We start from the raw sequence: 23,248 nt of genomic DNA, 5'->3' as shown, positions 1-23,248 counted from the left end.
ATAAAGTAAATAGTAGCCCTAAATAAAGTCATAGATCATGCATAGTTTCTCTCAGATTACAATGAGAATAGTCCTGGAATGCTTTATTGCAGATACATTTTGTGAAAGTTGATGATATGAATCAACTTTGTCCAGGCACAAAGTACTAGTATTTCACTTGAAACAGAAGACGTTAGTGTGATTCACCCACTGCTTCACTTTTTGTTCTCATATGGCAGTTGTTCTAACCTCAGCACCGTGGGGCTGTTCTGTCATGTCTATCCCCTCCCTCAACATGAACAATCGCCGCTTCTCCTCAGAGGCAACCCTGCAGGCCAGAAAGGTTAGGATGATGGTAGTGGCACAACCAATCCCAGCAGCCACCACACATGTCTTCCCCAGAGCTACCGTCACAAAAGGGTCTGTCACCGCCTTTTGGAAGGTGGAATTGGTGGGAACAAAGAGTTGAATTTCCCCGGACTCTAAATCTTCCACAAACAGTCTGAGGAGTTGGACGTATACGAGGCTGAAGATCAGGGAGATGGTACAGCCCACAGTGAAGCACAAAATCTGGGGGGAATACAAACATATATATGATATGATATGATATACAATATGATATACGATATGATATGATATGATATGAAGTTCATTTGTCACAGTGAGAGAAGTTAATATATCCCCTCAGAAGTGGATCAGGAGCACACCTAGATTACGTAGTAGAATTGTGCTTTGAACATACATCCTTGCTGCAGGTGATACTATAACTTAGTGTAAGGAAAGTTGAAAAGTGCAGACAGTCCCATAGAGATTTATGAGGGAGATCTACCAGTGGGCAATATGTCTTGGTTGACTGTAGTCTAGATTTCCATCTGTTAGGCTGTGTTCCAGAGAATTCCATGAGAATGGTAGTAACAAATGTGTGCAAATTGTCACTTGTGATCAACTTTTTGGCTACCGTTTCAACTAATCCATGAAGTGACATAGGGCAGAAAGTACTACTGTAACTAACAATAGTACAACAGCAAATAACAGGGTTTGAAAAGGCCAAGCTTACCAGACACGCAGATGAGTTGTTGCAGCCCACATGCACCAGGCCTAGGACACCACTGAACAAGAACTGTGGAAAGGGGAAGCACACATTGAAAATGACCTTAAGACATTGTCAATCATCTACTTGTTTGTTAGTCAGTTGCAGTTTTATTAAGAGGTTATCATTGGGTTTGAGATACATTAACCACTCATGCACATTAGAGCCATCATTTTCTACTATTGTGTTAAAATACCAGGTCGGTTATGTACCTTACGAACATAGAATGGCCATATTTTGTTTGGTACACACGTCATAGTTCTGCCGGTATTGAGTATATAAGGCTATGCAAAAGATTAAGTCTGAGGCTGACCCACGTCTCCTACTTCAAGACCACACTGCTAGAACTCAGTCGACATGGCATCTTCAGGAATGACGTGACAAGGCATGGCGCCTTTAAGGAAGAACAAGATTTACAACTAAAGAGCCCATGTCTGGAAAGCTCATTTTCAATGTCTGTGTTTGGCTCTCCCCTTGGATATTTCTGCAAAGATCTATTTTCACGCTTTAGTTGGATTTTCTTTTTCTTCAAATCTACGTTATCAAATTATTGTGAGAATGTAAAGGTTTTAATAAGAATAGTTTTATGTCACAGGCAACAAAATTTCTGGCATGCAGCTATAACTAAAGGGGTGTAGAAAGTGAATAAGTTGTTTCCTTTCACTACAGTTGTGTGGAGACTTCGTCAGTACATTTGATTGGGCAAGGGGGCCTGGGTCAATTCCCGACTTTTCCATTGCGCAGGGAAAACCTCTCGTGAGATGCATCGTTCAATACTGAGTCATCTAAATTAAAATCTAAGCGGTGTACAGAATTTAGTGCTTGTAAAAATACGAAAACAGTGTTTAAATACGAAAAGACATGTACGCCACCAGTTGCAGGATGCTTCATTCTATTTCATCACTGTAAGCTTTCATAAACCGTACATAATATATAACCAAGAGAAAAACGATATGATAGAACTTCATTAGTTGTAAGCCGATGACTACAATTAATAGGACGTTTACTGCAGTGAGAAGACGGGTACACTATCGTGACTAGCACGTCGAGTTAAGAGCGTTAGGTTACATCTTTCGGCCTGAAAACATTCCAAGCAATTGAGTCGAACGCATTAACAAAATGCATTTCAGCTAATAGACGAATGTGGTTTCCGACTGACGTACAGTCTCTTCCCTGTAACTCAATTTCACCATTCTTCCCGAAGCTGTGATGATCACACATATGTTGTGAGCTACGCTAGAGAGTGTTGCAGTAGCTTAATCATGGCTTTCTCATCAATTACTCCATCGAACATCGACAATTGGATGGAGACATGTGTACATAAATAATGCAGCGCCTTTATCTACAAAAGTCCGTAGCTCACGGCTTGCTTTGTCGATCACTATTGATAACTCCTCACCAGTTAAAAATAACTCGACGTTATGCATAGGCCGTGCCAGTAGCGTACCGCCGAAATGTATGAGCTAGAATTGACGCTTGTAAAAAGTCACGAAAGGTGCAAAAACGCTGCAAGGCAGTCAAGCCAGCATAATGTCATTACGTGCATGATGATGATTGGCACAAAACCAAATCAGTGTAATGTGCAGGCTGGCTACCATGCATCCCTGTTTAACAAGGGTCGGCTCTATTTGGAACCTCTGCGATAAAGCTTCATGCATGCTAAAATATATGCCAGCTACAGCTGAATAGAGATGGTATTCTGGTCCGCTATGTGACACACACTAAATAAAGTCGTTGTAATTTACGTATTCTCATGATAGCACTTGGTGTAACTTACACAGGTCCCGCAGGCGATAGCAGACAGGCTGTTAACGGAACCGATTGTATTGCCAGGCTGGAAAGCTGCGGCAATGCCCGACCCGATCGTCACAAGTCCCACTAGTATGGTCAGGCTGGAGAGAACCACCAGGGCCGTCGTGACCGCCCTCATCTCCCGGCGTCGCCTGGCCTCCGCCAAGGCCTCTTCGTTCTGCTGCCTCTCCTCCCATTCGGAGAAGAACCTCCGACCTACCATGCTTGGAGCCGCCACTTTTGACGGGTTACAGCTAGGGCGTTTGTTATAACACCGCTCGGTTCAGCTGCCGCAACAACCCGATAGAAGGTTCCTTCACGAATTCCCGTCGAGGTGTGATGAAAGTGTGCTGTAAAACCGATTCCTAGTGAAGTAAGTAGACGATAGAGGGAATTACTGTGCAGCACTCAAAGGTGTAGTATCCTGGCCCGAACAAGAAACTGATAGATATCAATTATTCACTAGGATCTATGACCTCGGGGCGTTCAATTGTTCTGTATCAGGTTCGATTAAAATAAACCCACTTACACGGCGGTATTGATTGTACTGGGGGAAAATGTTACCCGTCAGCAAAGAATCAACTGATGGGTTCATTTTGCATATCTTAACGGCACGTGGCAAGTAGCATCATAAAAAAAGTAAAAGAATAGTGGTCCTGTCCAATCAGTCCCATACGGGGTTCAAATCGGCACAGGGATCAGGTCTTTTCTGTTCTTTGATACGTAATGTTCGAAAATGTAGCATTCACACATGATACAAATATACAGAAAGAAGACAGTACAAAAAGACAGCTCCCGGTCATGAGTTTATTAAAGAAGAACGGACACAAAACCGCGGCGAGTTTCCGATTTTCTGGCAGAAGCCTTGGGGAATATAGAATCCAACACACACCACGTTGCGCCTTGGGGTGTTTCATGTTTCTTCAACAAGATCAAATTTTCATCAGTGGGGTTATTACACATTTCTGTTTCTCTTATCGAATTGACCCGTTCAAAACATATTCAGTCCGCCAATCAGCATTCATGACATAACTGTTACCAGTCAGAAGCTCAGTATTATTACGTGGAACATAAAAAATGTCGCAGACCTACGATTGGCTGATCGCCAGGTCACAATAAATAAAACAAGCTGATCAATATTCACAATCAGGACGCTTAACCAGATCAAAACAGAGACCAAACAGAGACTGGCTTATTTGCACTTCAAATAAGGAAATGGACAAAGTGTGAGCGCCAAACGTTGAGCGCTGACAAACCATTCATTTTCGGGGGCATCCTTGGTGCTGAACGCACATCCTACGGTCTGGATCACTGGATATCACCCCTCCCTTAACAAATGGCACGGATAAACTGTGAATATAACTGACCGCGTGCCAAGCTTTCCATTTGGTTGACGCTGTGACATTAGGGATTTCAGAAAAATGTGCAGGCTACCTTTGTTATTGTCTAGCAAGCAGCGGAGAAGGGGCCGAACGTTGGTTTGGAGGGTTAAAAAGATACGGTACACTATCTGGGGCGGCGAGAATGTAACCCGACTTCCCCTCAGGCGCAGAAGGACTGATCTTTGATCAGCATGGCATCAGGCGTACGGGGAATTACAAACGATGTATCTGCCTCCTCATGATATACTCTGCCATCAGGAGATGTTTTAATGCAGCGTCCGTGTTGATCAGTCGCACGGTCTGTATGCGTATCAGTAACGCGATGGTAACTGCATTCATGAATGTAGAATGTTCCCGCTGGCGTATCAGTTGGATACATTCCCAACATTTCAATCGGAAAGTCAAACGTGAAAATTCGTGGAACAGAGGGGTTAGCGGGTGTGCGTGAGTGTACTGGTGAAAAGGAAAGTTTCTTGGGGCGTTCATACGAACTAATTTGTGTAACATTATGCACATTATTTTGTGTACTTGCTTTCTGGTTGGCTTTACAACATAATCGATATATATTAAGAATATATATCGAGCCTTCAATACATTTCGTAGATATTGAAGAACATTTTGATTAAGTACACTGCTTCTTTTGCTTAGTTGTTAAAGTTAAAGATTACAATGAATAAAACGCAATCATTCATGTGTTATTTGTATTCTTTATTTACAGGTTTTCGATTTGGGCCTTATGTTAAAAACATCCGATGACGTTCCCAAAATTAACCCTGTTATTCACCTGTTAACAATCAAACGACAATTGTCCGGATGCCCTCTCATTAGTGACATCTCCTGACCCAATGTAGATCCTTGTTTGCCAACCAAAACCAAATAAGGATATCCGGGGATGTCGACTGGAAAATATGTCCGTATGCACAAAAACAAAAGGCATAATGAACAGCCGACTTTGGTGGACGGTTGCGTCATCAACATGGCGCACCTGCACACTGAATGATAAGCAAGGCCCGGCGCATCCTTAGCATTTCAAATAGGAGCTTGTGCTGAGTGATGTTCGGAGGTAGCTGTTGGGAACCTGCACCCTCGGGAGATGCATGTGGACGGAGACGACACATCGATAGCTCCAGGCCAACGCTATCCGAGCTGCCCTCTCGGCTGAGACCTGATCACCAGTGAGGAGCGGCGCATTTCTGTAGCCCGGGAAGAAACATCTCTGTTCCCAGCCTCAGCCAGGTCTCCAATATGGAGCAGAGACGCTGTATACTCTGATACATACTGCCTCAGATCGATACCAGCCTCTTTAGGAATATAACCCCACAGCCTTGTCTTGCTTGCCTCCTCAAGGAGACTGAAGATTGTGATTTGCAAAATGGCCGGACGGCACAGACGGCGGAGTGAAACCAACGGGCCTGTAAAAGAGTCGCCCAACTTGCTACTGTACAGGAAGGTAATTATTGTGTTTCCATTTAATATATAGTCTCGGTACGTCTGCGATTACCAACAAAGGTTGGGAGGGGGTTTCAAGGGTAAAGGGCCGTTTGTAGAACGTTTATTATGATGTCGGCCGCCCTTGAAAGGCGTTTCCGCCGGTGTGGGGATTATCTATTCCAATTTACTGAGTACGAACAGAATCAGCATGTGTTTAACGTACGTCCGCCTCCCGCAGATGATAAAATTGCGCTTTTTCAATACCAAGCACGGCATTAAATTGTTACAAATAAATATTTAAATTGTAGGTTCAGCACAATTGGCTAACCACCGGCATGCACATTTGTGAGGTTGATGTTTTGACAGGTTCTCGATCCACCTCACTGCACCCTAAATCGCCTGTCCCTACATCTACCTTACATTAACGACAAAGAGAGCAGGTAGTAATTGTTCAGCCGGATGTTTTTCTGATCCAGCGCCGTTAAGGTCACACCGTGTGACGTGTGTGCCTCTGGAAATGGAATCCTCGATCCTCCTGGCAATGCACCATCTTCCTTCCCTCAGGGAACACCCGTGGCCTACATCACAGGAGAAAAATAACCTGACGCTTTATTCCCGTCAGATATACCGCAAGTCTTTAACAGTAGGGCGTTTGGAAATCATCAGATGTGCTTGTGATAAGGGCCAGACGACCTTTGGTGGTATTGGATTCATGGCATCATGTAAAGTAGCCAGAGTCAGATGGAGAAAAAGATTGCACACAGCCAAGTTGTCCTATCATATCAGATGTAAACCTGGACAGGTTAGCTCAACAGCTATCAGTGGAAAGGAAGAGTATCAAAACATATCAAAACACAGCAGGTTGGGCTAGAAGTCACTAAAGCTATTTCAGGGTTACATTATCCAGGGCTTCAATTTTTAAAAAGTAGTGGGCAAAATGGCACAGTGCAAAGATGCCAGTGTAGCCATGTACTAGATAAATCATTTGAATGCACACACAATTGGCTGCCATTGCTCAATTTGGTAGTGCTGGGTGCTGCAATACCAGGCTTTATGAGATGGAGGGTCACCAAAAATGTGCAATCTTCCAGATTTATTTCCAATTTGTGCAACCATTCTAGGCAAGGATTGGCACATCTGAAATGCTCCAACAGTAAGTAAAGAACAGACTGGGATGCCTGAGGGGAGGGAGATGCAGATGTTTGAAATTTCCAAGTCATCTGGTCTCTGTTTCCTTCTGTTTTGTCCTTTTCTACCAACTGAAAGAGACCCTGTTATTTCAAACAGTTCACGGTTTCTATGTAACTTTATGTCACCCCTGGCCATTTTCTTCCTACCTCTTATGTTTCCTTTTTTTTTCACATTCCATGGTGATTAAGAATGGGTTGACATATTTATGCTGTAGTTACTTAGCATAAGCTAATCATTTTTGTATCTCCATTGTTTTCCTGCCACCTAGTGACAGTAATAAGTCCTTTCGATTGGTCACCCTTTCTATTGCAAAGCATCACGAAATACCACCAATATAATCAGGCATCTGTAACTGCAATTGCATCAAATAATGTCCTTGGGATATGTCAAGCAATGCATATGATCCAGTTAGGAGAGTGTTGTCGTGCATTTTCATACACCCCTGAATCGACTACCTGCCTTCTAGTCAAAGTACATGTGTAGTCAGAAGATCTATTGTCTATCCATATTTTTGATGGATTGCTCTTGAACATAGGTTGGTCCGACTAGGCTATGCTGGGAATATACAGAGAGTCCTTGGCTTTGTAACCAATAAGAGTATCTAAATCAATGTTATTGCTATCTAGAGGACAGAATTATTGGATATATGCCTGTTGTCTTGAAGGCATTTGTCAGCCTTACTTGGCAAGACCCTCATGGATGCTACAAATCAAATATTTGACAGTAATGATGAGTAGGCCTGTAGAAATATGGAAATTGAGACTTACTACATAACCACCATTTCAAATGTTGTCATAGCACCAGAACTGTTTCTTCCTTTCTGTGTGCCTTTCTTTTTGATAAAGGATAACGTTAACTCTCATAATCCTGCATAGTTCCCTGAGAACACCACATAAAAAAAAGAGATTTAGTTCATATAGCATAAGTAATCCCTGAGGTATGCAAACTTCAGATATTCAGATGTCGAGAAATTTTTGAGACGGCCTAGATAACACTTTTTATGTGGCAGCCATAGGGTACCTGGAAGAATTATACGTTTTATGACCACCTAAATTTTTCTCAGGTAAAATTTTGGTTGTGATAATCCATTACATGAAAACTGATGGCAATCACACATGGCTCACTAACTTTTAATTTGAAATACGGAGTAATTTGCCACACAGTGTTGAATGTTATGTAAATGTGGGAATGGGAATGGATTACACAGGAAAGGGTGATGAAGCTCTGAGTCTCTGCACAGGGATAAATAATATAACATAACCTGCAACGGCAAACAATGGTGTGCACTTAAACACTCCCCATTTTTCCGTTGATAACTGTATCAAATGTATCTGATAAATGCAGAATGTTACTCCACAGTGGGAAAGTAACCATATCAAATCAGTTTTCCCTGAGCTCTTATGAGAACATATTTCATCTAGATTATTGCATACATATAACAGCCCTATCATGTTTGTTTTTATGCTAAACACTGTTTCCAATACAGAAATATAGAAGCCATCACAAATCCACTAACCTAAACCACCCTGAATGTCTGCATACCACAACATAGTGTATTGTTGAAGTTGACATCACTGCTCCTATTTCCAAGTCAAACTCAGAATGTCAAAAAAACTGTAAATATAAAATGATATGGATAGCTCTGTGCCTTTATTCTTCTATTATGGCACACATGTGTCCACTGGGTATAAATAAAGACACACTGGTAAGAGTCTTGGATGACTGCCAAGTCTGAGAACTCTCTTTTCGTACCCCAATATTAATAGTTGGGTCTACTGACAGTGAGTTCAGAGGCCTTTAGTGATGGAGAGGGGTGACGCCCAGGTATGAAAAGGGTAGCAGACCAGAGATAGCTCTGTGCTGCTCTGCTGACAGCCCAGTCTCTTCCACTGATGCAGAAAGGTGCATAGAGATCAATTACATAGTTGTAGAAAATGATTGAGACAGATCCCCTCAGAGGAAATGCTCTTTTTCGAAACTGCTAGAGATAGGAAATATATATGCATTGGCCAGTCTGCTTCTTAGGATGGATTTGGTTAGGTAGTCTTAATGCAGTCAAAAGCAGCTTGACCTGATACTACAGTTGAGGGAGTTATATGTTATCTTTGAACTAGAGTTCCATGATCGCATACCTTCACCAAATGATGTTAATGTTTACAACTGATGAATTATAAACATTTCTCACAGATTATGCAAATAAGATTGGCATTAATTATATCCATAGATTATATTGACAACCCAATGAGTGACTTATCTTAACAAAGAGTCTTAACATTCTAGCATTTCATCATAAATCATGAAAATAAGTCCCTGATATGTTGTGTTTAATGATGTTCACCCTCACTTGACTTCACTTGACTTCCAAAAGTATGAAATTTCTGGCAGTCACCGCTAAGTGATTATAACATTTTCTTATCAGTTATCAAAGTTAAGTCTTCATTTATAAAATCAATATCCTTATTTTCTCCATTACATACATCACACGTGTCAATAGTCCTACATGAATGAGGAAGGCACTGCCAGCAGGTCCAAAATCCAATCATTTTGAGGTCTCATCAAAACTGTCCACCTACCAGATATCAAGACAATCCATCTCAGCCTTCTTGAATTGAGTTACTGTGTTTACACGCACACACACACAGACTAAACATGAAGGTAACGTTGGCAAAGCCTGCATCTACATGCTGCAGGTCAGGGTCACAGAAAATGGAGTGACCAGAGGCCAGAAGCTACTTCTGATGAAGCGCAATAGATTTAAACACAGATAAAAGAGAACATTTGATGCATATTTCTATGCTGTGCTGGTACTAAATGATGGCTTGTATGTTTCAGATGGAGCGAATTGTCATGCACATGCAAGAAGAGCAAGACGGGGTGCCTATCAGAACAGTGAAGAGCTTTATGACCAAAATACCAAGTGTGTTTACAGGTAAGCACTAATGTTTTACCTCTGTGAATTTCCTCATAAACCAATAGGCGGTAGTCTCAAATTATTCTGTTCAGAACACAAGGGAATATGTTGTATTACATTAGAGCCCCAGGGGTCTTCTTCAAAGCCTGAGCAAGATGACACTTGATCCTAGAAATATCTTTGTGGCCAATCAGAGTATTTGATTTATAATTCAATCACCTGATGGTATTTGCAAGCAAATCATAAGGTTTCTGGTATTGGTTTTAAGAACAGAAGTCCACCTACCAGAATATCATGAATTATATTCATATATTTCTATTAAATGTAACATTACATATCCAAGTATAAGGTATGATATATGAATTGAAGTTTTGAATGTGCCTAGCTCAGTCTATGTAAGTTATATGTATAGGAAAAAGGATCATAACTTGACCATGACAAATTGCTGCTCTATTGTTACATTGAAGTACATTTATCTCTACTATAGTAAAAGCCTTCTGGATACAGAAAGTGACTATGAGTACATATATGCTACATTCACCAACTGCATATGGATGGATCATGCTGCCTTCATGTATCTACAGTAGTGGCTATCCTTGCTTTAGTTTAGATTCATCATTGTTTTTTTCATAAGATGAAAGGACTGGGTATGGCAGAGGTCAGGAGTTAATGTAAACTACATGAGCTACATCAGGGCAGCACAAAAATTGCTTGAACCAGCAAAAATAGCTGCGGTAGCTATTATCACTACCTTATGACTGAACTAGTCCAAATTTGGTGCAAAGAGGCGTTTGTTGGCTTCTGAGGGTTAAACCGCTACTACAGGCCCTTGATCAAACTAAGCTTCCTGTGGGACCCGACCCAATGTGACCTTTATCATGACTGCGTGACTTGTTGAGCCCAATTGGAATAACTCTCCTGCCTGTATGAGCCTTGCCTTGCATACAAATAAAGATGTGGAGAGACAGAGCATGACTCATACCATCCCTTCTGGCAATCTACCCCACACTGGGGCTTTGTTACAGCTAACATCATAGGAAGTTTTTGTCCCATTAGGAATAAACCCCGAAATGCCATGGTTGCAGTGCGTGGGGGTACATGTATGTCTGTGCATATTCTGAACAAGCCTCTACCTCTAGGCTTTTAACATGGTACAAAGAAAAAAATGCATAAGATAATTTGATGAAATCAAGGTTCGTTAGGACAGCCATTATACCATCCATGTGTAATTGACTTAAAGAAGCATGCCTGTCCGTGGTGCTGAATATCAGCTGTAAAAACAACCAGATCAGAAGTATGTTTCCCCAGAAAACCATTCCTACACACAAACATATTAAACTTGCTGCTATTACCAGTTGCACAGCAACTATTTGCCTGTCAGTATATTAACACTGTTCATTATGAGAAATTGTAGACAAGGACTCAAGGAAAATTGGAACTGATCCTTGGTGTAAATGGCCAGTAAATAAGCTCCATGTAATGCAAACAGTAAGGCTTAATGGAACGAAACAACATCATCAAAACTGTGACCAAATCTGAATTATGTACAATGGTTATCTCCATTCTACCAGGTTTGCAGGCACAGTAGGAAGCAAAACCTACAAAATGACATATTGGTTTCTCTTCTAATTTTCTTCAGATTGATCTGCTGTAACAATTAATGATGAAACTAAGAATTTTATGGAGTCATTTTGCATAGTGCCTTCCCTTCAGGGCTCAAATGGGTTAGGCAAAGGCTGGAAGTAGTCATTTGTTAGGACAATAATGGTTGCAGGGAGGGGGATGAGTACATTTTGATGTCTTCTTACAAATGTATCTACTGCATGGAGAAGCTGTCCTCTTTTAGACATATCTCATAGACCTTCATAGAAGTAGTATATAAGGAGGATTATGAATACACCCCTACATCTGTCTGTATAAGTTTCTAGAGATAACTTCTTCTGGCACACAGAAGTCTTTATATACATACATGTATATCATTAGTATGATTTTAGGGGTTACAATAGCATATTCCTGCCAATGATAAGCACATAGGCATAATATCCTATTATTTTCTCGGAATCAGATGATAGTGAATTTACTATTGCATCATGTGTATTTCAGAACAAGTTGAATAAAACATTCAATATGGTTTTGCACATCTATATTTTGTTATAGTACTAGTATTTAGGAATACGTATATAAGCACTACATGAGGTAATTCAATTGCACTGGATCTCAGTATAATCATATACATATTTAACTATATTTTATCTATAAATAACATTTCTAATTGACAGCAAAGTGTTTAGAACCAGGGGAATTTCTACATTGACAACCATCTTTTCCATTCTATGAATAACATACAATCTCTGGGACATTGCTGTTCCTGACTGTTTAGTACCACGGACAGGTCTGTTTATGTGTACTTGGATTGTATTCAATACCAAGGACAGGTCTGTTCATCTGTACATGGATTTTGTTCAGCACCAAGGACAGGTCTGTTCATCTGTACATGGATTTTGTTCAGCACCAAGGACAGGTCTGTTCATGTGTACATGGATTGTGTTTAGCACCATGGACAGGTATGTTTATGCGTTCATGGATTGTGTTCAGCACCAAGGACAGGTCTGTTCATCTGTACATGGATTGTGTTCATTACCAAGAACAGGCCTGTTTATTTGTATATAGCAAGTATTTAGAACCTGGGACAGATCTGTTCATGTGTGAACATGGGTAGCATTCAGCACCAAGGACAGGTCTGTTGGTGCAGCTCTTACTGATGAATGGAGGTTATGTCTTCCCATACTGACACACATGACAGTTCTCTCATGATACTACTGTCTAGCTTACCTGTCCAGATTTCAAGTTGATTGCCTGTTCTATGAATCATGTTAATTTATTTGTACCCATCCAGTAACAAGATTGATAGGTTTTGCTGCATCCATGATTTTGATCAAATTAATCACTCTACAATGTCAGAAAATGTCTGGTAAACACATAACTGATTAGCACCTATTCATGAAAGTACATGTATATTATAATTGTATATTGCTACAGATTCAGCCCGTTTGATGATCAGTGTCACAAGAACATTGTAATTGAGTTATTACAATTTCTGTTTGTGTACCCATGACCCTCATGATGTGGGGCTATAGAATCTGTTCTGTAATTGCCTGGGATTGTGAGGCAATCATAAATCAGGAAATAGAATGGTTGATTGGACAGTCATGCAGGGTACCGTGCTGTTGTATCCCCTTGTTATCTGGGTCTTCATGTACTTCATTAGACATTTGTGATGCAAAAAGCCATCTGATTGGTCGACAAGAGTTAAAGGCCTCCTAATGATGTCGTTATTACTAGTAATTGCTTTTTCTGTGAGAACTTCAAATGTTTAGTGTTTGTACATTATATAACGTTATAAGTACACATGTGATATGCTGACAATGCAGAAATGGGTTTTGGCAATAGGAGACCACAAAGTGACCTAATTTTCCTCACCATTCATGCATATCCATGAACATTTCCACATCCATTAAGAATACCAGTAGCATACAAGCACTGAAAACAGCATGATTAAATATTCATGATCCTGCTATGTCTTGGTAGCTTTGGACAACAGTATATACCAGTTCATCATTTTAGCAATACTTGGTATTTGGTTTGTTGGCTTATCTGTGGTCAATTATCTTGACTTGTGTATTAATTTTGTAAAAGATATGGTCAGTGAGCCAGTTAACAAACCTCAGTGTTGATGTGCTGAACCTGAGTCTTTCTCATTGGGTAACTGCATATATCAGTCAGTATCAGATTCTTGTGTTTCAGATAAAAGCCCCTGGGCTAACAGAGTATTGGTCTATATTTGTAACATTGAACCAGCTATCAGATCCCTTGAAACCATCCCAAAATATCAAAGGTTTGCAACGATTATGTGCATATGGTTGATGTGCATAAGTTCATAATTGCATATGCTACTTTGATATGCTGAACATACTCCATTATAATGGTCAGGTTTTTGTATCACTCAGTCAGTCCACATATGTAAAATGAAAAGGCATGATTGTATTTTGGACCCCTTATATTCATCCCAACCTGTGGTGAGATCCATGGAACATTAATGAGTCCTTGACTTGTCCTTGGGAATAGGAGACCATGCCTTCCTGGTACAATTAGCTGCGTATTCTACAGACAGACACCCCAATGGGAACTTTGTCCAGTTGTTAGGTGTGGTCCCTGGACCATTTTCACACTCTTGAAAGATTAGTATCACAGACCTTGGTACACCATGATAATCTCAAAGTACAAAGGGTTTAGGTTAATTTAAATTATGGTATCAGCAATAGTATGATATTGAATCTGCATATGCTTGAATGTCCTTATAAGTATAATGTTACATTTAATCAGAAGTCATTTCAGGTGAATCTATGACCACAAGGTCCCAGTGGACTCAACTCTAGTTGGATGGCCAAATGATTTGTCATGGTACACTTTAAAACATGATGACTAGTTACTTACATAATGGTTGGTGCATTGCTTCAGTCCATGTTTTCCACTAAAAATGCTGCAGACTTCATTATGATTCTGTAGCACCCTAGTATAAATTTGCATTATACTATTTGACTGAGCTTTTAGGCAAATAAAATTCATGGTAACCATTGTACATTAAAACATGGGATATATTTTACTTCTGTGGCTCTACGACATTATCCTTTGGTCCTGTTCTGACTCAGTTTATGCATGATGGCTGCATAGGTAAGACTGACACAGTGTCAAGGGAGTTCTTGAGGCACTTTACTGTAAACAGCTAGACATGGTTTAGGAATGAATACTGTGAACTCTGACATTACAATTTCAAATGTTACCTCTTTCATAGATGATACCTGGTAGCTAACAAATACTGATGACATAGTTGTCTTGGCCTTGTGTACTTGAGCTAAGCTTTGTGTCCAATGTGATGAGAACATTGCCTCGTGTTTGTGGAGAGTATTCCAATTGAATACTCCTTGCTATGCCCCTGTGTTACCTTTTTCAATGATGATGATACCCTAGATTTACTTTCCACATCCATCTGCATACTAATGTCCTTGTGGGACTATAGGATGTCACTGATACCAGATGAATGTTGAAAATACGCATGGGTAATTGCCTGATGATTGCCAAGTTCTTCCTTGCCAAGTGTTAGTAATAGTCAGCTTGAAATTCACAGGTTTTGCAGTACATGTTGAATGAGTTAAGAACTTTTCGTCTGTGACAGTAAATTACGAAGCAAATAAAACCAATGTACGAAGCAAATAAAACCAATGCAAATTTAACCCCTCTGAGCTAATATTTATGAAGGTCCCCAAAATGAAACCTTGTGAAATTTGCACCCCTGTAGAATAAAATGAAATTCAAAGTAAAAAAAGATGGAAACATTAAGATAGACAGATTTGTATAAAAGAGGACATAATTTTTGGGTCACAATCCCTTGAAATGTTGGGGCTATTCAAATTTGGCATAAGCATCTTTAAAGTTATTTAACCCAAAACTGTTCATAGAAGTGTTACACTTATGTTGTTTTCATGACATATTTATTGCAGAAAATCAGCAGGATAATGAGTGAAATGAATCATGTAGTTGACAGGCCAGGATCACAGCTAACACTGTACATGAATCAACAATGTCATTGATCAATCTGATCCCAATACCATCAGGGGTCATCTTAAATCTTACCTTTAGTTGAATGATAAATGGTTAACATTCTGTATTTACTTTGTACTTCTAAATGTTACCATTTTTGATTCCATATTGTAGCAGTAATTCAGTGTCTTGTGCAGTATCTTACATACATGTATCAATCAAACTTTATCATCAGGTTTCTTGCTATCTGATTGTATCAGAGCATGAAGGCTGACATTACGTATTCAGGTTGCCTCTGTCAGTCATACATGTTCTGTTTGCTGATTCAGGGTCTGACCTCGTGAACTGGATAGTGAAGAAGCTGGATGTTGAAGATCAAGGTAATGGTTCTTTTGGCTTTTAAAATTTGCATTTAGATTGGAACTCAAATGTTGCCAGTCGCAGACAAGATAGATAGAATGAGAAAAAGCCTTATTGTGTGAACATTGTATTCATCAAGTGATTTTCATCCAGTGAGAAAAATGTTGCACTTAGATTAATTGGGTTATCTGCAGGACCCTTAAATTATTTCGCTAATAAAAGCCCTCAAACATCTACTGCTGCAAGAAGCAGTGCATTGATTCCATATCATTACAAGACAAATTAGTACAATGCTGCAGAGTTATTGACTAGGGAGTTAGAAGGATAATAAGATATTGAGTCACAAAATCAGGTGATAAGAAGTATGTTATGAGATAGATTTACATTGAGCTGAATTATCTGCACTCTCATGACACAAGGAGATACAAGGAGGCGGAGTGGGCTTGGTAAACTTTAATGTTGTAGACATGAGAAAGATGTGCTCGGCTAGGGAGCTCCACCACTCACCGCTACTTGTTCCATACTACAGGGATGACCCTGGGTCAGGTGAGGTCGGGGTTATGCATCTAATTAACTGATTTGAGCTCTGTCCAAATACTGACCATGAGATCCAAATTATCAAAAAAAGAGACAATGGCAGTGTTTGAAACCATCATTGATTAAGTCAGCAATAAAGATTTGTGAACAAAAGTGTGATTTAAAATGCCTCCTCATTTTTTACTGACAAATATACATAATCTGTACATTTTGACCCACTCGTTGACCTGGATGTTTTGCATGTGTGCAGCTGAGGCCGTCCATCTGGGGTCATTAATGTCTGCCCACGGATACTTCTTCCCCATCTCTGACCATGTGCTCATGCTGAAAGATGATGGAACATTTTACAGATTTCAGGTAAGTCTGAAACAAGATCAGTTAAATCAAAACAAGTATTCTTTAAGCATAAATGGATACTGGTAGTAACTAATTTCTTTGGATTATTCAAGCACTGTAAGATGAAATATTACCATTTTTTTCAGACTCCCTATTTCTGGCCATCGAATTGTTGGGAACCAGAGAATACTGACTATGGTAGGATCCACAAGTCCTAATATCTGATTCTGACTTTTGTAGTACAGTGTTGTTGGCTTTGCTATCAGGTTCCCTGTGCTTCAAGTGTTTGCATTGTAGCTGTCTGATACATACATCTGCTTTTGACACTGTAAGTTTGTTTAGTTTTAAATGTCTAGTTTACCTTAGTCAGATACAACATGTGTTGTTAACAGTCATATATAATGTTAATGAATATATCAAAGGCATACATGTAGCCTCTTTAGGACTTGAATATACAATGAATCTGCATTCTCTGCCCTTCAAGAAGGTTAAATTTTTTCTCTTCTCGATAGACTATGCAGGGTTATGACAATTTTGGGGTGTAAATCACATTCTGTTGATTGATAAGTGCTAAAATACAATTTGGCCAGCAGTACAGAAATATGAAAAATGTTTAATCTACGATGATAACAAACTGAACTCACAGAAATGTAACATTAATACCTGGTATGCCAGTTCTTTTACTGATATATGTTTATCCAATGTTTCTATGTTTGGCTTCTCTAATGGTCCTGAACCTTTTTGTTCCTTATTTGACTGCATCTGCACAGCTGTGTACCTATGCAAAAGAACAATGCAGAACAAGGCAAGGTTGGAACTGGCGGATTATGAAGCAGTAAGTATTAACTGATTATAGGTTGAAAAGTTTTTATGTGACTTAATAATAGACCACCTGTCGTGCCCCTATGCACCGATAATTGTCTTTCACAGTTGAAATTCACCTTCTATAATCTACGTCATTGAAGTCAACTTCTATGGTGGCAATAATTTATATTGGCAATCAACAGACTTTGCATTTGGTTGGAAAGATTTCAAGTTGACAAGTCCGACATCTTGGGGCCAATCTAGCACAGCCTATTTGTACATGGCATGACTTGGTTATCATCCTTCAGCAATCTGTGGGTGGCATACAGCACAGAGGTTGTATCAGTTACCTGGAAAATTGAACCTGTGTGGTTTGGTACAAACAGGTTGTTGTTAATGGTTCCACCCGGTGTAGTTACTCAGAATGTAGACAGAATAGGAACAAGGTCATTGACATGGTGAGATGTAAAATGCAGAGCCTTTCTACATTTGCACAGATTTTATACAGAATCAAAACATCTTGGCAGCCTTTCTGTTTCCTTGCAATGAATGATAATAAAACACTCATCCTGGGGATTCTTGACATCATGGGTGAAATGTCTCTTACCTTTGAAACATGCTGTTTTTTTTTGTAACTTGCGCATATTTCCTGACTGAATGATAAAAGCTGTAGTGTTGATCATGGTAAAAACCTTCATATTTGTTATGTGTCAAGAATAACTTTTCCTGTAAATCCAAAACATCTTAAAACCATCTGTGTTAGTTCTGTAGAAACACTCTTGTCTGGTTCTTTAAGGAAAATCTTGCCAAGCTACAAAGGATGTTTGCAAGGAAATGGGAGTTCATCTTCATGCAAGCTGAGGCACAAGCAAAGTAAGCAATTTTGTATTTTAATAATCACTTACTAAACTTAACATATTGTCTCATTTGTTTGTTGTTTCTTCATGGTGCTCTCTTACATTTTATGTCATTTATAAATCTAAATCAATTATCTAAATCAATCTAAATCAGATTATCAATACTGATTTATTATGTTTTTTCAACACAGATACAAGGCTTAAGTTAAAGAGCTATCAGGTTCACAGCTTTAGTCCTTATTAAGCAGATTATGATGCAATTACCACATAACCAACACTCTGGCCCATGTGGCTTTACAGCCCTGTACTATGTTTTAACTCCTAATTTAGAGATAGGAACAAGGGACTTGGAAGAATCTAAGACTAATCCTTCATTATACATAATTCATGAGCTGACATAAATGTCAACAGTCGATTTGAAATCTTGGAGTACCTGGATATGAAGTGAGGTTAAGGAAGGAAAGTAGAAGCCCCCTCATAGATGATGAAACAAACTTGGCAATAAGTTTTTGGATTAAAGTCAAGAATGACAACAGGGATTATCAATCTGTTGGTTAGATAGAGTTCTTTGATTAAACAAACATTAAGGAATTCCATTGTATATGTATATCAAAAAGGGCATGTTTTGTAAGAACAAAACCAAACAGGCACTGTTCAGGAAAATGACTGGAGAGCAGACATTTCACAAAAACCTAACATGTGAAGCATAATGTTAACAGATATGAACCATGCCTTGAGAAACTGTAGAATGCTCCATTTCCTCTGGTGTTTGCTAACCCACAGTGACCTTTCCAGAGTGGACAAGAAGAGAGACAAGGTGGAGAGAAAAATTCTAGACAGCCAAGAAAGGGCCTTTTGGGATGTCCATAGACCAGTGGTATGATGAATTTTTTCATGATATCTGATAGAACAGCTGTTGCCATGGTAACATAGTCTATGATTTTGTAGCACAGCCAATCATTAGCAACATTACAGTACTTCACTGACTTTGCATGGTCCTCATTTATTTCACACTGCAGTAATCACTACTGATAGTCACAGCTGGCAATCTACTAAATCTAGGTTGGTCAAGACCACCCACTATAATGTCACATTTATTGTATTAATCATAAAGGTTATCCATGTCATTCATTGTGACTAAGTTATGATAAAAGAAATCTAGAATTATGATGATTTTTTAAAATTTGAATGATAGTTAAAACATTATAGTATCTAGAGTAAAAGTGTATTCATGCTTTGATGTAGACTTTACAGACTTAAAGCTCATAAATGTTATGACTGCACCCAATTTTATGCAATTAGCAGTAAATGTCAATGAGCTATAATGTGTTTCCCTACCTAGACATCAATGACAAGTCAGCAACATTGAAGATGATACAAGAGAGAGTGTGTATGACCAATTTTCAAAATTAGATTGACAACTTGCACATGGTTTGCACATAAATTGGCTGCTCACATTTAAAATTTAGTTAAGTACAATACTTCCAACACAAAACAAATAAATGTACCATATGGTATATTGCTTATTTTTTACTTTCTTTCTTTTGATGAGCACTTGATTTTGACAAGGATGTATTTTTTGGTACAGTTTGAATCTGGAGAAATAGTAGGGTCAAGTGCACAAATAGAACTCACAAGAAACCTGCTTTTAAATGGCTGTGTCGCTGCTCTAAATAAAAGCTTCACAAGTTCTGGTGCTGCCCACAATGCCCAGTTAGGTATGAAGAGAATGCTGCAGCACAGCTGAGTCAATGGAAGGCAATTCAGCACCATGGTAATTAGACCCTTGGCACAGCCTAACTCCAGTAGTCACACCAACTAATCATCTCCATCCAACAAGCCTGGTGGGCAGGGAGAACTGATCCTGACTGTGTACTGACTGAAAGATGCTGCATCTTTTTGATGTACCCTTCCCTGCAGCCTGGGTGTGTAAATACAACAGAAATGGACATCAAGAAGTCGTGTAGAGTCAGCTGTGGGGACACACCAAAGAAGAGAAAGGTCTGCAGTCATTTTGTCTCTTACATGATTATTGTTAATTTAAAACAGTTGTATATTGCAGATGATCTGTGTTAAACCTGAATTTATGTTTCAGAACTTGAATAAAGTAATAAAATATGGGAAGGATTTGTCCACCTTGTTGGCATGAACATATTTATTAGATGTTTTAGCACACACACATTAAATCTGCTGTCTCTTGGGGTGCCTGTCTGTTAAATTTTAGCATCCTTGAATCCTTGAAGTAGTGCATAACTATTGGTTCATTGTGTCCATTGTGTTGTTACAGTCAACTACAAACGGAGGTCTGGACATCACTGAAGAGCAAATTGAACCAGAAGAGCTACAAAAACAGGTGGGTGCCCTATTTCTTACCATTCAATTTGTTGTTTAAACTAAAAAAATATTAAGGTTGTCATTGCCAATGAGTCAGTGAAGGAACAGAGTGAGAAGGAAGGGTGGTTGTAAATAAGAAATTTGTACTGGAAGCTTGGAAAAAAGGTATGTTGCAGATTGATGGAAAAAAGAATGATGGAAGAAAAAATAGATTCAAAATGTTGCAATATCTAGATATACCTTGAGTGCTCAGTCTTTTTACCTATTAATTAATAAGCAGTGGTTAATAATTCATGATGTGTGTTACATGCAGGTTACAGCACTTCAGAAGAAACTAGACAAGCATCACATCAAGATGTCAAAGATAGCAGAACTGTGAGTACTAACCTAGTCTGCCATTTTTTAATCTGTGCATCAGTTATATTTGTGGGAAGGTTATCTGTATCTGTATAGCCGGTATAACCGACTTTCGGCGTAACACACCAGCTTCGCAGGCACACGGCGCAGCGGCAGCTGGCTATATTACACCGATCGACTTGTTACACCTAACCCTTGAACTTCTAGCTGTAGACTTTGTTTAAAGCTATCTATTGACAATGCCCCTACTGTACTTGGTGACAGTGAGTTCCACTCTGCAATAGTTCTAGGAAAGAATTAATTCTTGAACACCTCAATCCTTGGTTGATAACTCTGGTACTTGAAGGCATGGCTATTTCTTGTTCTCTTCTTAGTCTGGTGGCAGAGACCAATAAGCGTGCAATGCGGTCCATACAAAGTTTTTTTGTTGTTTCTATATCTCTGAGGTGTGCTCTTTCAGAATCTGAATGATGCCACTCTGTCATCCTTGGGCAATTCGCACAATATGCAAATTAAGGTGGCCATTACTGAAAATCCAGTTTTCGTCAATATCTCAGTAACTACTCATGGTATCAGAATAATTTTGGTGTCTATCCCCATCTTTTGAGGGATAACGAATTAGATTAAGCCATTTCAGTAAAGTTAGAACCATTATTTTTTGCTAAATATGCAAATTTGGGCCGCGCAATATGCAAATTAGGGCGGCCATTACTGAAAATCTGTTTTTCGTCAATATCTCAGGAACTACTCATGGTATCAGAATAATTTTGGTGTCTATCCCCATGTTTTGAGGGATAACGAATGGAATTAAGCCATTTCAGTAAAGATCAAACCAGTTTTTTTGTGCTGAATATGCAAATTAAAGCCGCACAATAGGCAAATCAAGGTGGCCATTACTGAAAATCTGTTTTCCGTCAATATCTCAGTAACTACATATGATATCATAATATATTTGGTGTCTTTCCCCATGTTTTTGGAATAACTATTGAGGATAGGCCATTTCAGTGGAGATCAAATAGATATTTTTGTGCTTAATTTGAAAATTTAGGCCGCCATTACTGAAAATCTGTTTTTCGTCAATATCTCAATAAATCTCATGGTATCAACAATACTTTTGATACAATACACATACATGTGTACTTTACACATGTTTTGAAGGCTAGATATTTAGAATAAACCATCCCAGTATTGATCACGCCAAAATTTAATGCAAATTATGCAAAAACTAACCAGTATATAGCATGGGCGCCTGTACCTCTGAACACTGATAGGAATGTTAATAAATGATACAATCCGTTCAAAAAATATTAGACCCTTCATAAGCTCACACCTGTGCCTTACCAACGTCTGTGTACAGGCAGAATAAAGCGCTAACTTGACGTCCTGAATTTTATGTCAGCGTGGCCCGCGTAGAATTTAAGTTGAATTCTTCCTGAGTCCCGGACAGGCCAAAGAAAAATAGCCCGGTAGCCGCGGGGTGTCCCACGGCTGTAAGTGTCAAAAACAGCCCGGGAACTACCCGCCAGGGACTTTTTTTTTACAATTGGGACAAAAGCTTAACAGATCTCCAGGAAGATGACCGGCGGCCGCTCAAAAGTGCACAGTCCTAATTAAGGCGGAGGATGGGACCCTACCACTGTCTTAGGGGGAGGACAAGCTTGTCAGGTGGGCAGAATACTTTTCAAAAAGTCTTAAACCGCTCAAGCCATACCTCAGTAGCATTAGTCTTTGATGAACACCTACACCCATTACCTGTTGAGATCGAGGACATCTCTGAAGCTGAAGTCAGTCACCAGGCATGAATGGCATCACTTCAGAGATGCTGAAAGCCGAGGGTGACTGTGTTGTGAGATGGATGCTTTTCTGATCGCCGTACATCGCAAACGCTTTAATAGAACCATAACCGTCTTCCCTAGTACGCCTTCCCTGGAATAAAGCTGGCATTCAACGGCGATCACAGGGAAGTGCTGGAGGACTGGAAGAACGGATCAGTAGTCAGCTGGAGTCACATGTGAAACGGGGCCTGCTCGGCATGTCTCGGTGTAGACGCCGGCCGGCGTCATGAAGCCGAGCGTACGCCGGCTGTCAGGGTCACAATTGAATTTTCCTTTACGGCTCCCTGTCGGGGCGCTGAGGCGGCTTCTATGTAAAATTCACAAAATTTTGGTCCCCTTGACGACCGGTTTCTGTTGGGGACCCGTCCGGTGCCCAGTCAGTCTTCTGTCAGACCTGTGCGGGATGCAATAGGGTGCCGACTAGCTCTTGCATTCCGGCCGGGCAGATACAGGGT

General features: G+C 39.7%; 2 protein-coding genes across 4 annotated transcripts in view; one reads left to right on the top strand and one right to left on the bottom strand.

Moving 5' to 3' along the window:
* Positions 1–9: 9 nt before the first annotated feature.
* On the bottom strand, positions 10–3,449 carry LOC109469216 (transmembrane protein 196-like). Of its 2 annotated transcripts, XM_019767668.1 has the most exons (3): positions 2,847–3,449; positions 1,037–1,099; positions 10–549 (listed from the first exon to the last, which is right to left on the bottom strand). In XM_019767668.1, exons 1-3 carry the CDS (start codon positions 3,081–3,083, stop codon positions 208–210), a joined length of 642 nt encoding a protein of 213 aa, XP_019623227.1. In that variant the 5' UTR covers positions 3,084–3,449; the 3' UTR covers positions 10–207. The 2 variants fall into 2 exon arrangements, with proteins under 2 accessions (XP_019623227.1, XP_019623228.1); XM_019767669.1 differs by lacking the exon at positions 1,037–1,099.
* A 1,322-nt stretch (positions 3,450–4,771) lies between these two features.
* The window catches only part of LOC109469199 (regulator of G-protein signaling 7-like), a 22,769-nt gene continuing 4,292 nt past the window's right edge, over positions 4,772–23,248 (top strand). Inside the window, exons 1-11 of one of the 2 annotated variants that reach the window (XM_019767641.1) lie at positions 4,772–5,692; positions 9,697–9,793; positions 15,703–15,753; positions 16,521–16,627; positions 16,753–16,804; positions 17,377–17,441; positions 18,207–18,283; positions 19,051–19,144; positions 20,188–20,268; positions 20,555–20,620; positions 20,915–20,976. In XM_019767641.1, the coding sequence (XP_019623200.1) occupies positions 5,615–5,692; positions 9,697–9,793; positions 15,703–15,753; positions 16,521–16,627; positions 16,753–16,804; positions 17,377–17,441; positions 18,207–18,283; positions 19,051–19,144; positions 20,188–20,268; positions 20,555–20,620; positions 20,915–20,976 (830 nt within the window). In that variant the 5' untranslated portion in view covers positions 4,772–5,614. The remainder of the gene's footprint in view (positions 5,693–9,696; positions 9,794–15,702; positions 15,754–16,520; positions 16,628–16,752; positions 16,805–17,376; positions 17,442–18,206; positions 18,284–19,050; positions 19,145–20,187; positions 20,269–20,554; positions 20,621–20,914; positions 20,977–23,248) is intronic. The other variant, XM_019767642.1, reaches the window with a different exon arrangement.

This window comes from Branchiostoma belcheri, unplaced genomic scaffold (assembly GCF_001625305.1).
Source record: "Branchiostoma belcheri isolate BF01 breed outbred unplaced genomic scaffold, Haploidv18h27 scaffold20, whole genome shotgun sequence".
NCBI classification, from domain to species: Eukaryota; Metazoa; Chordata; class Leptocardii; order Amphioxiformes; family Branchiostomatidae; genus Branchiostoma; species Branchiostoma belcheri.
This window is presented reverse-complemented; position numbering and strand designations above follow the sequence as displayed.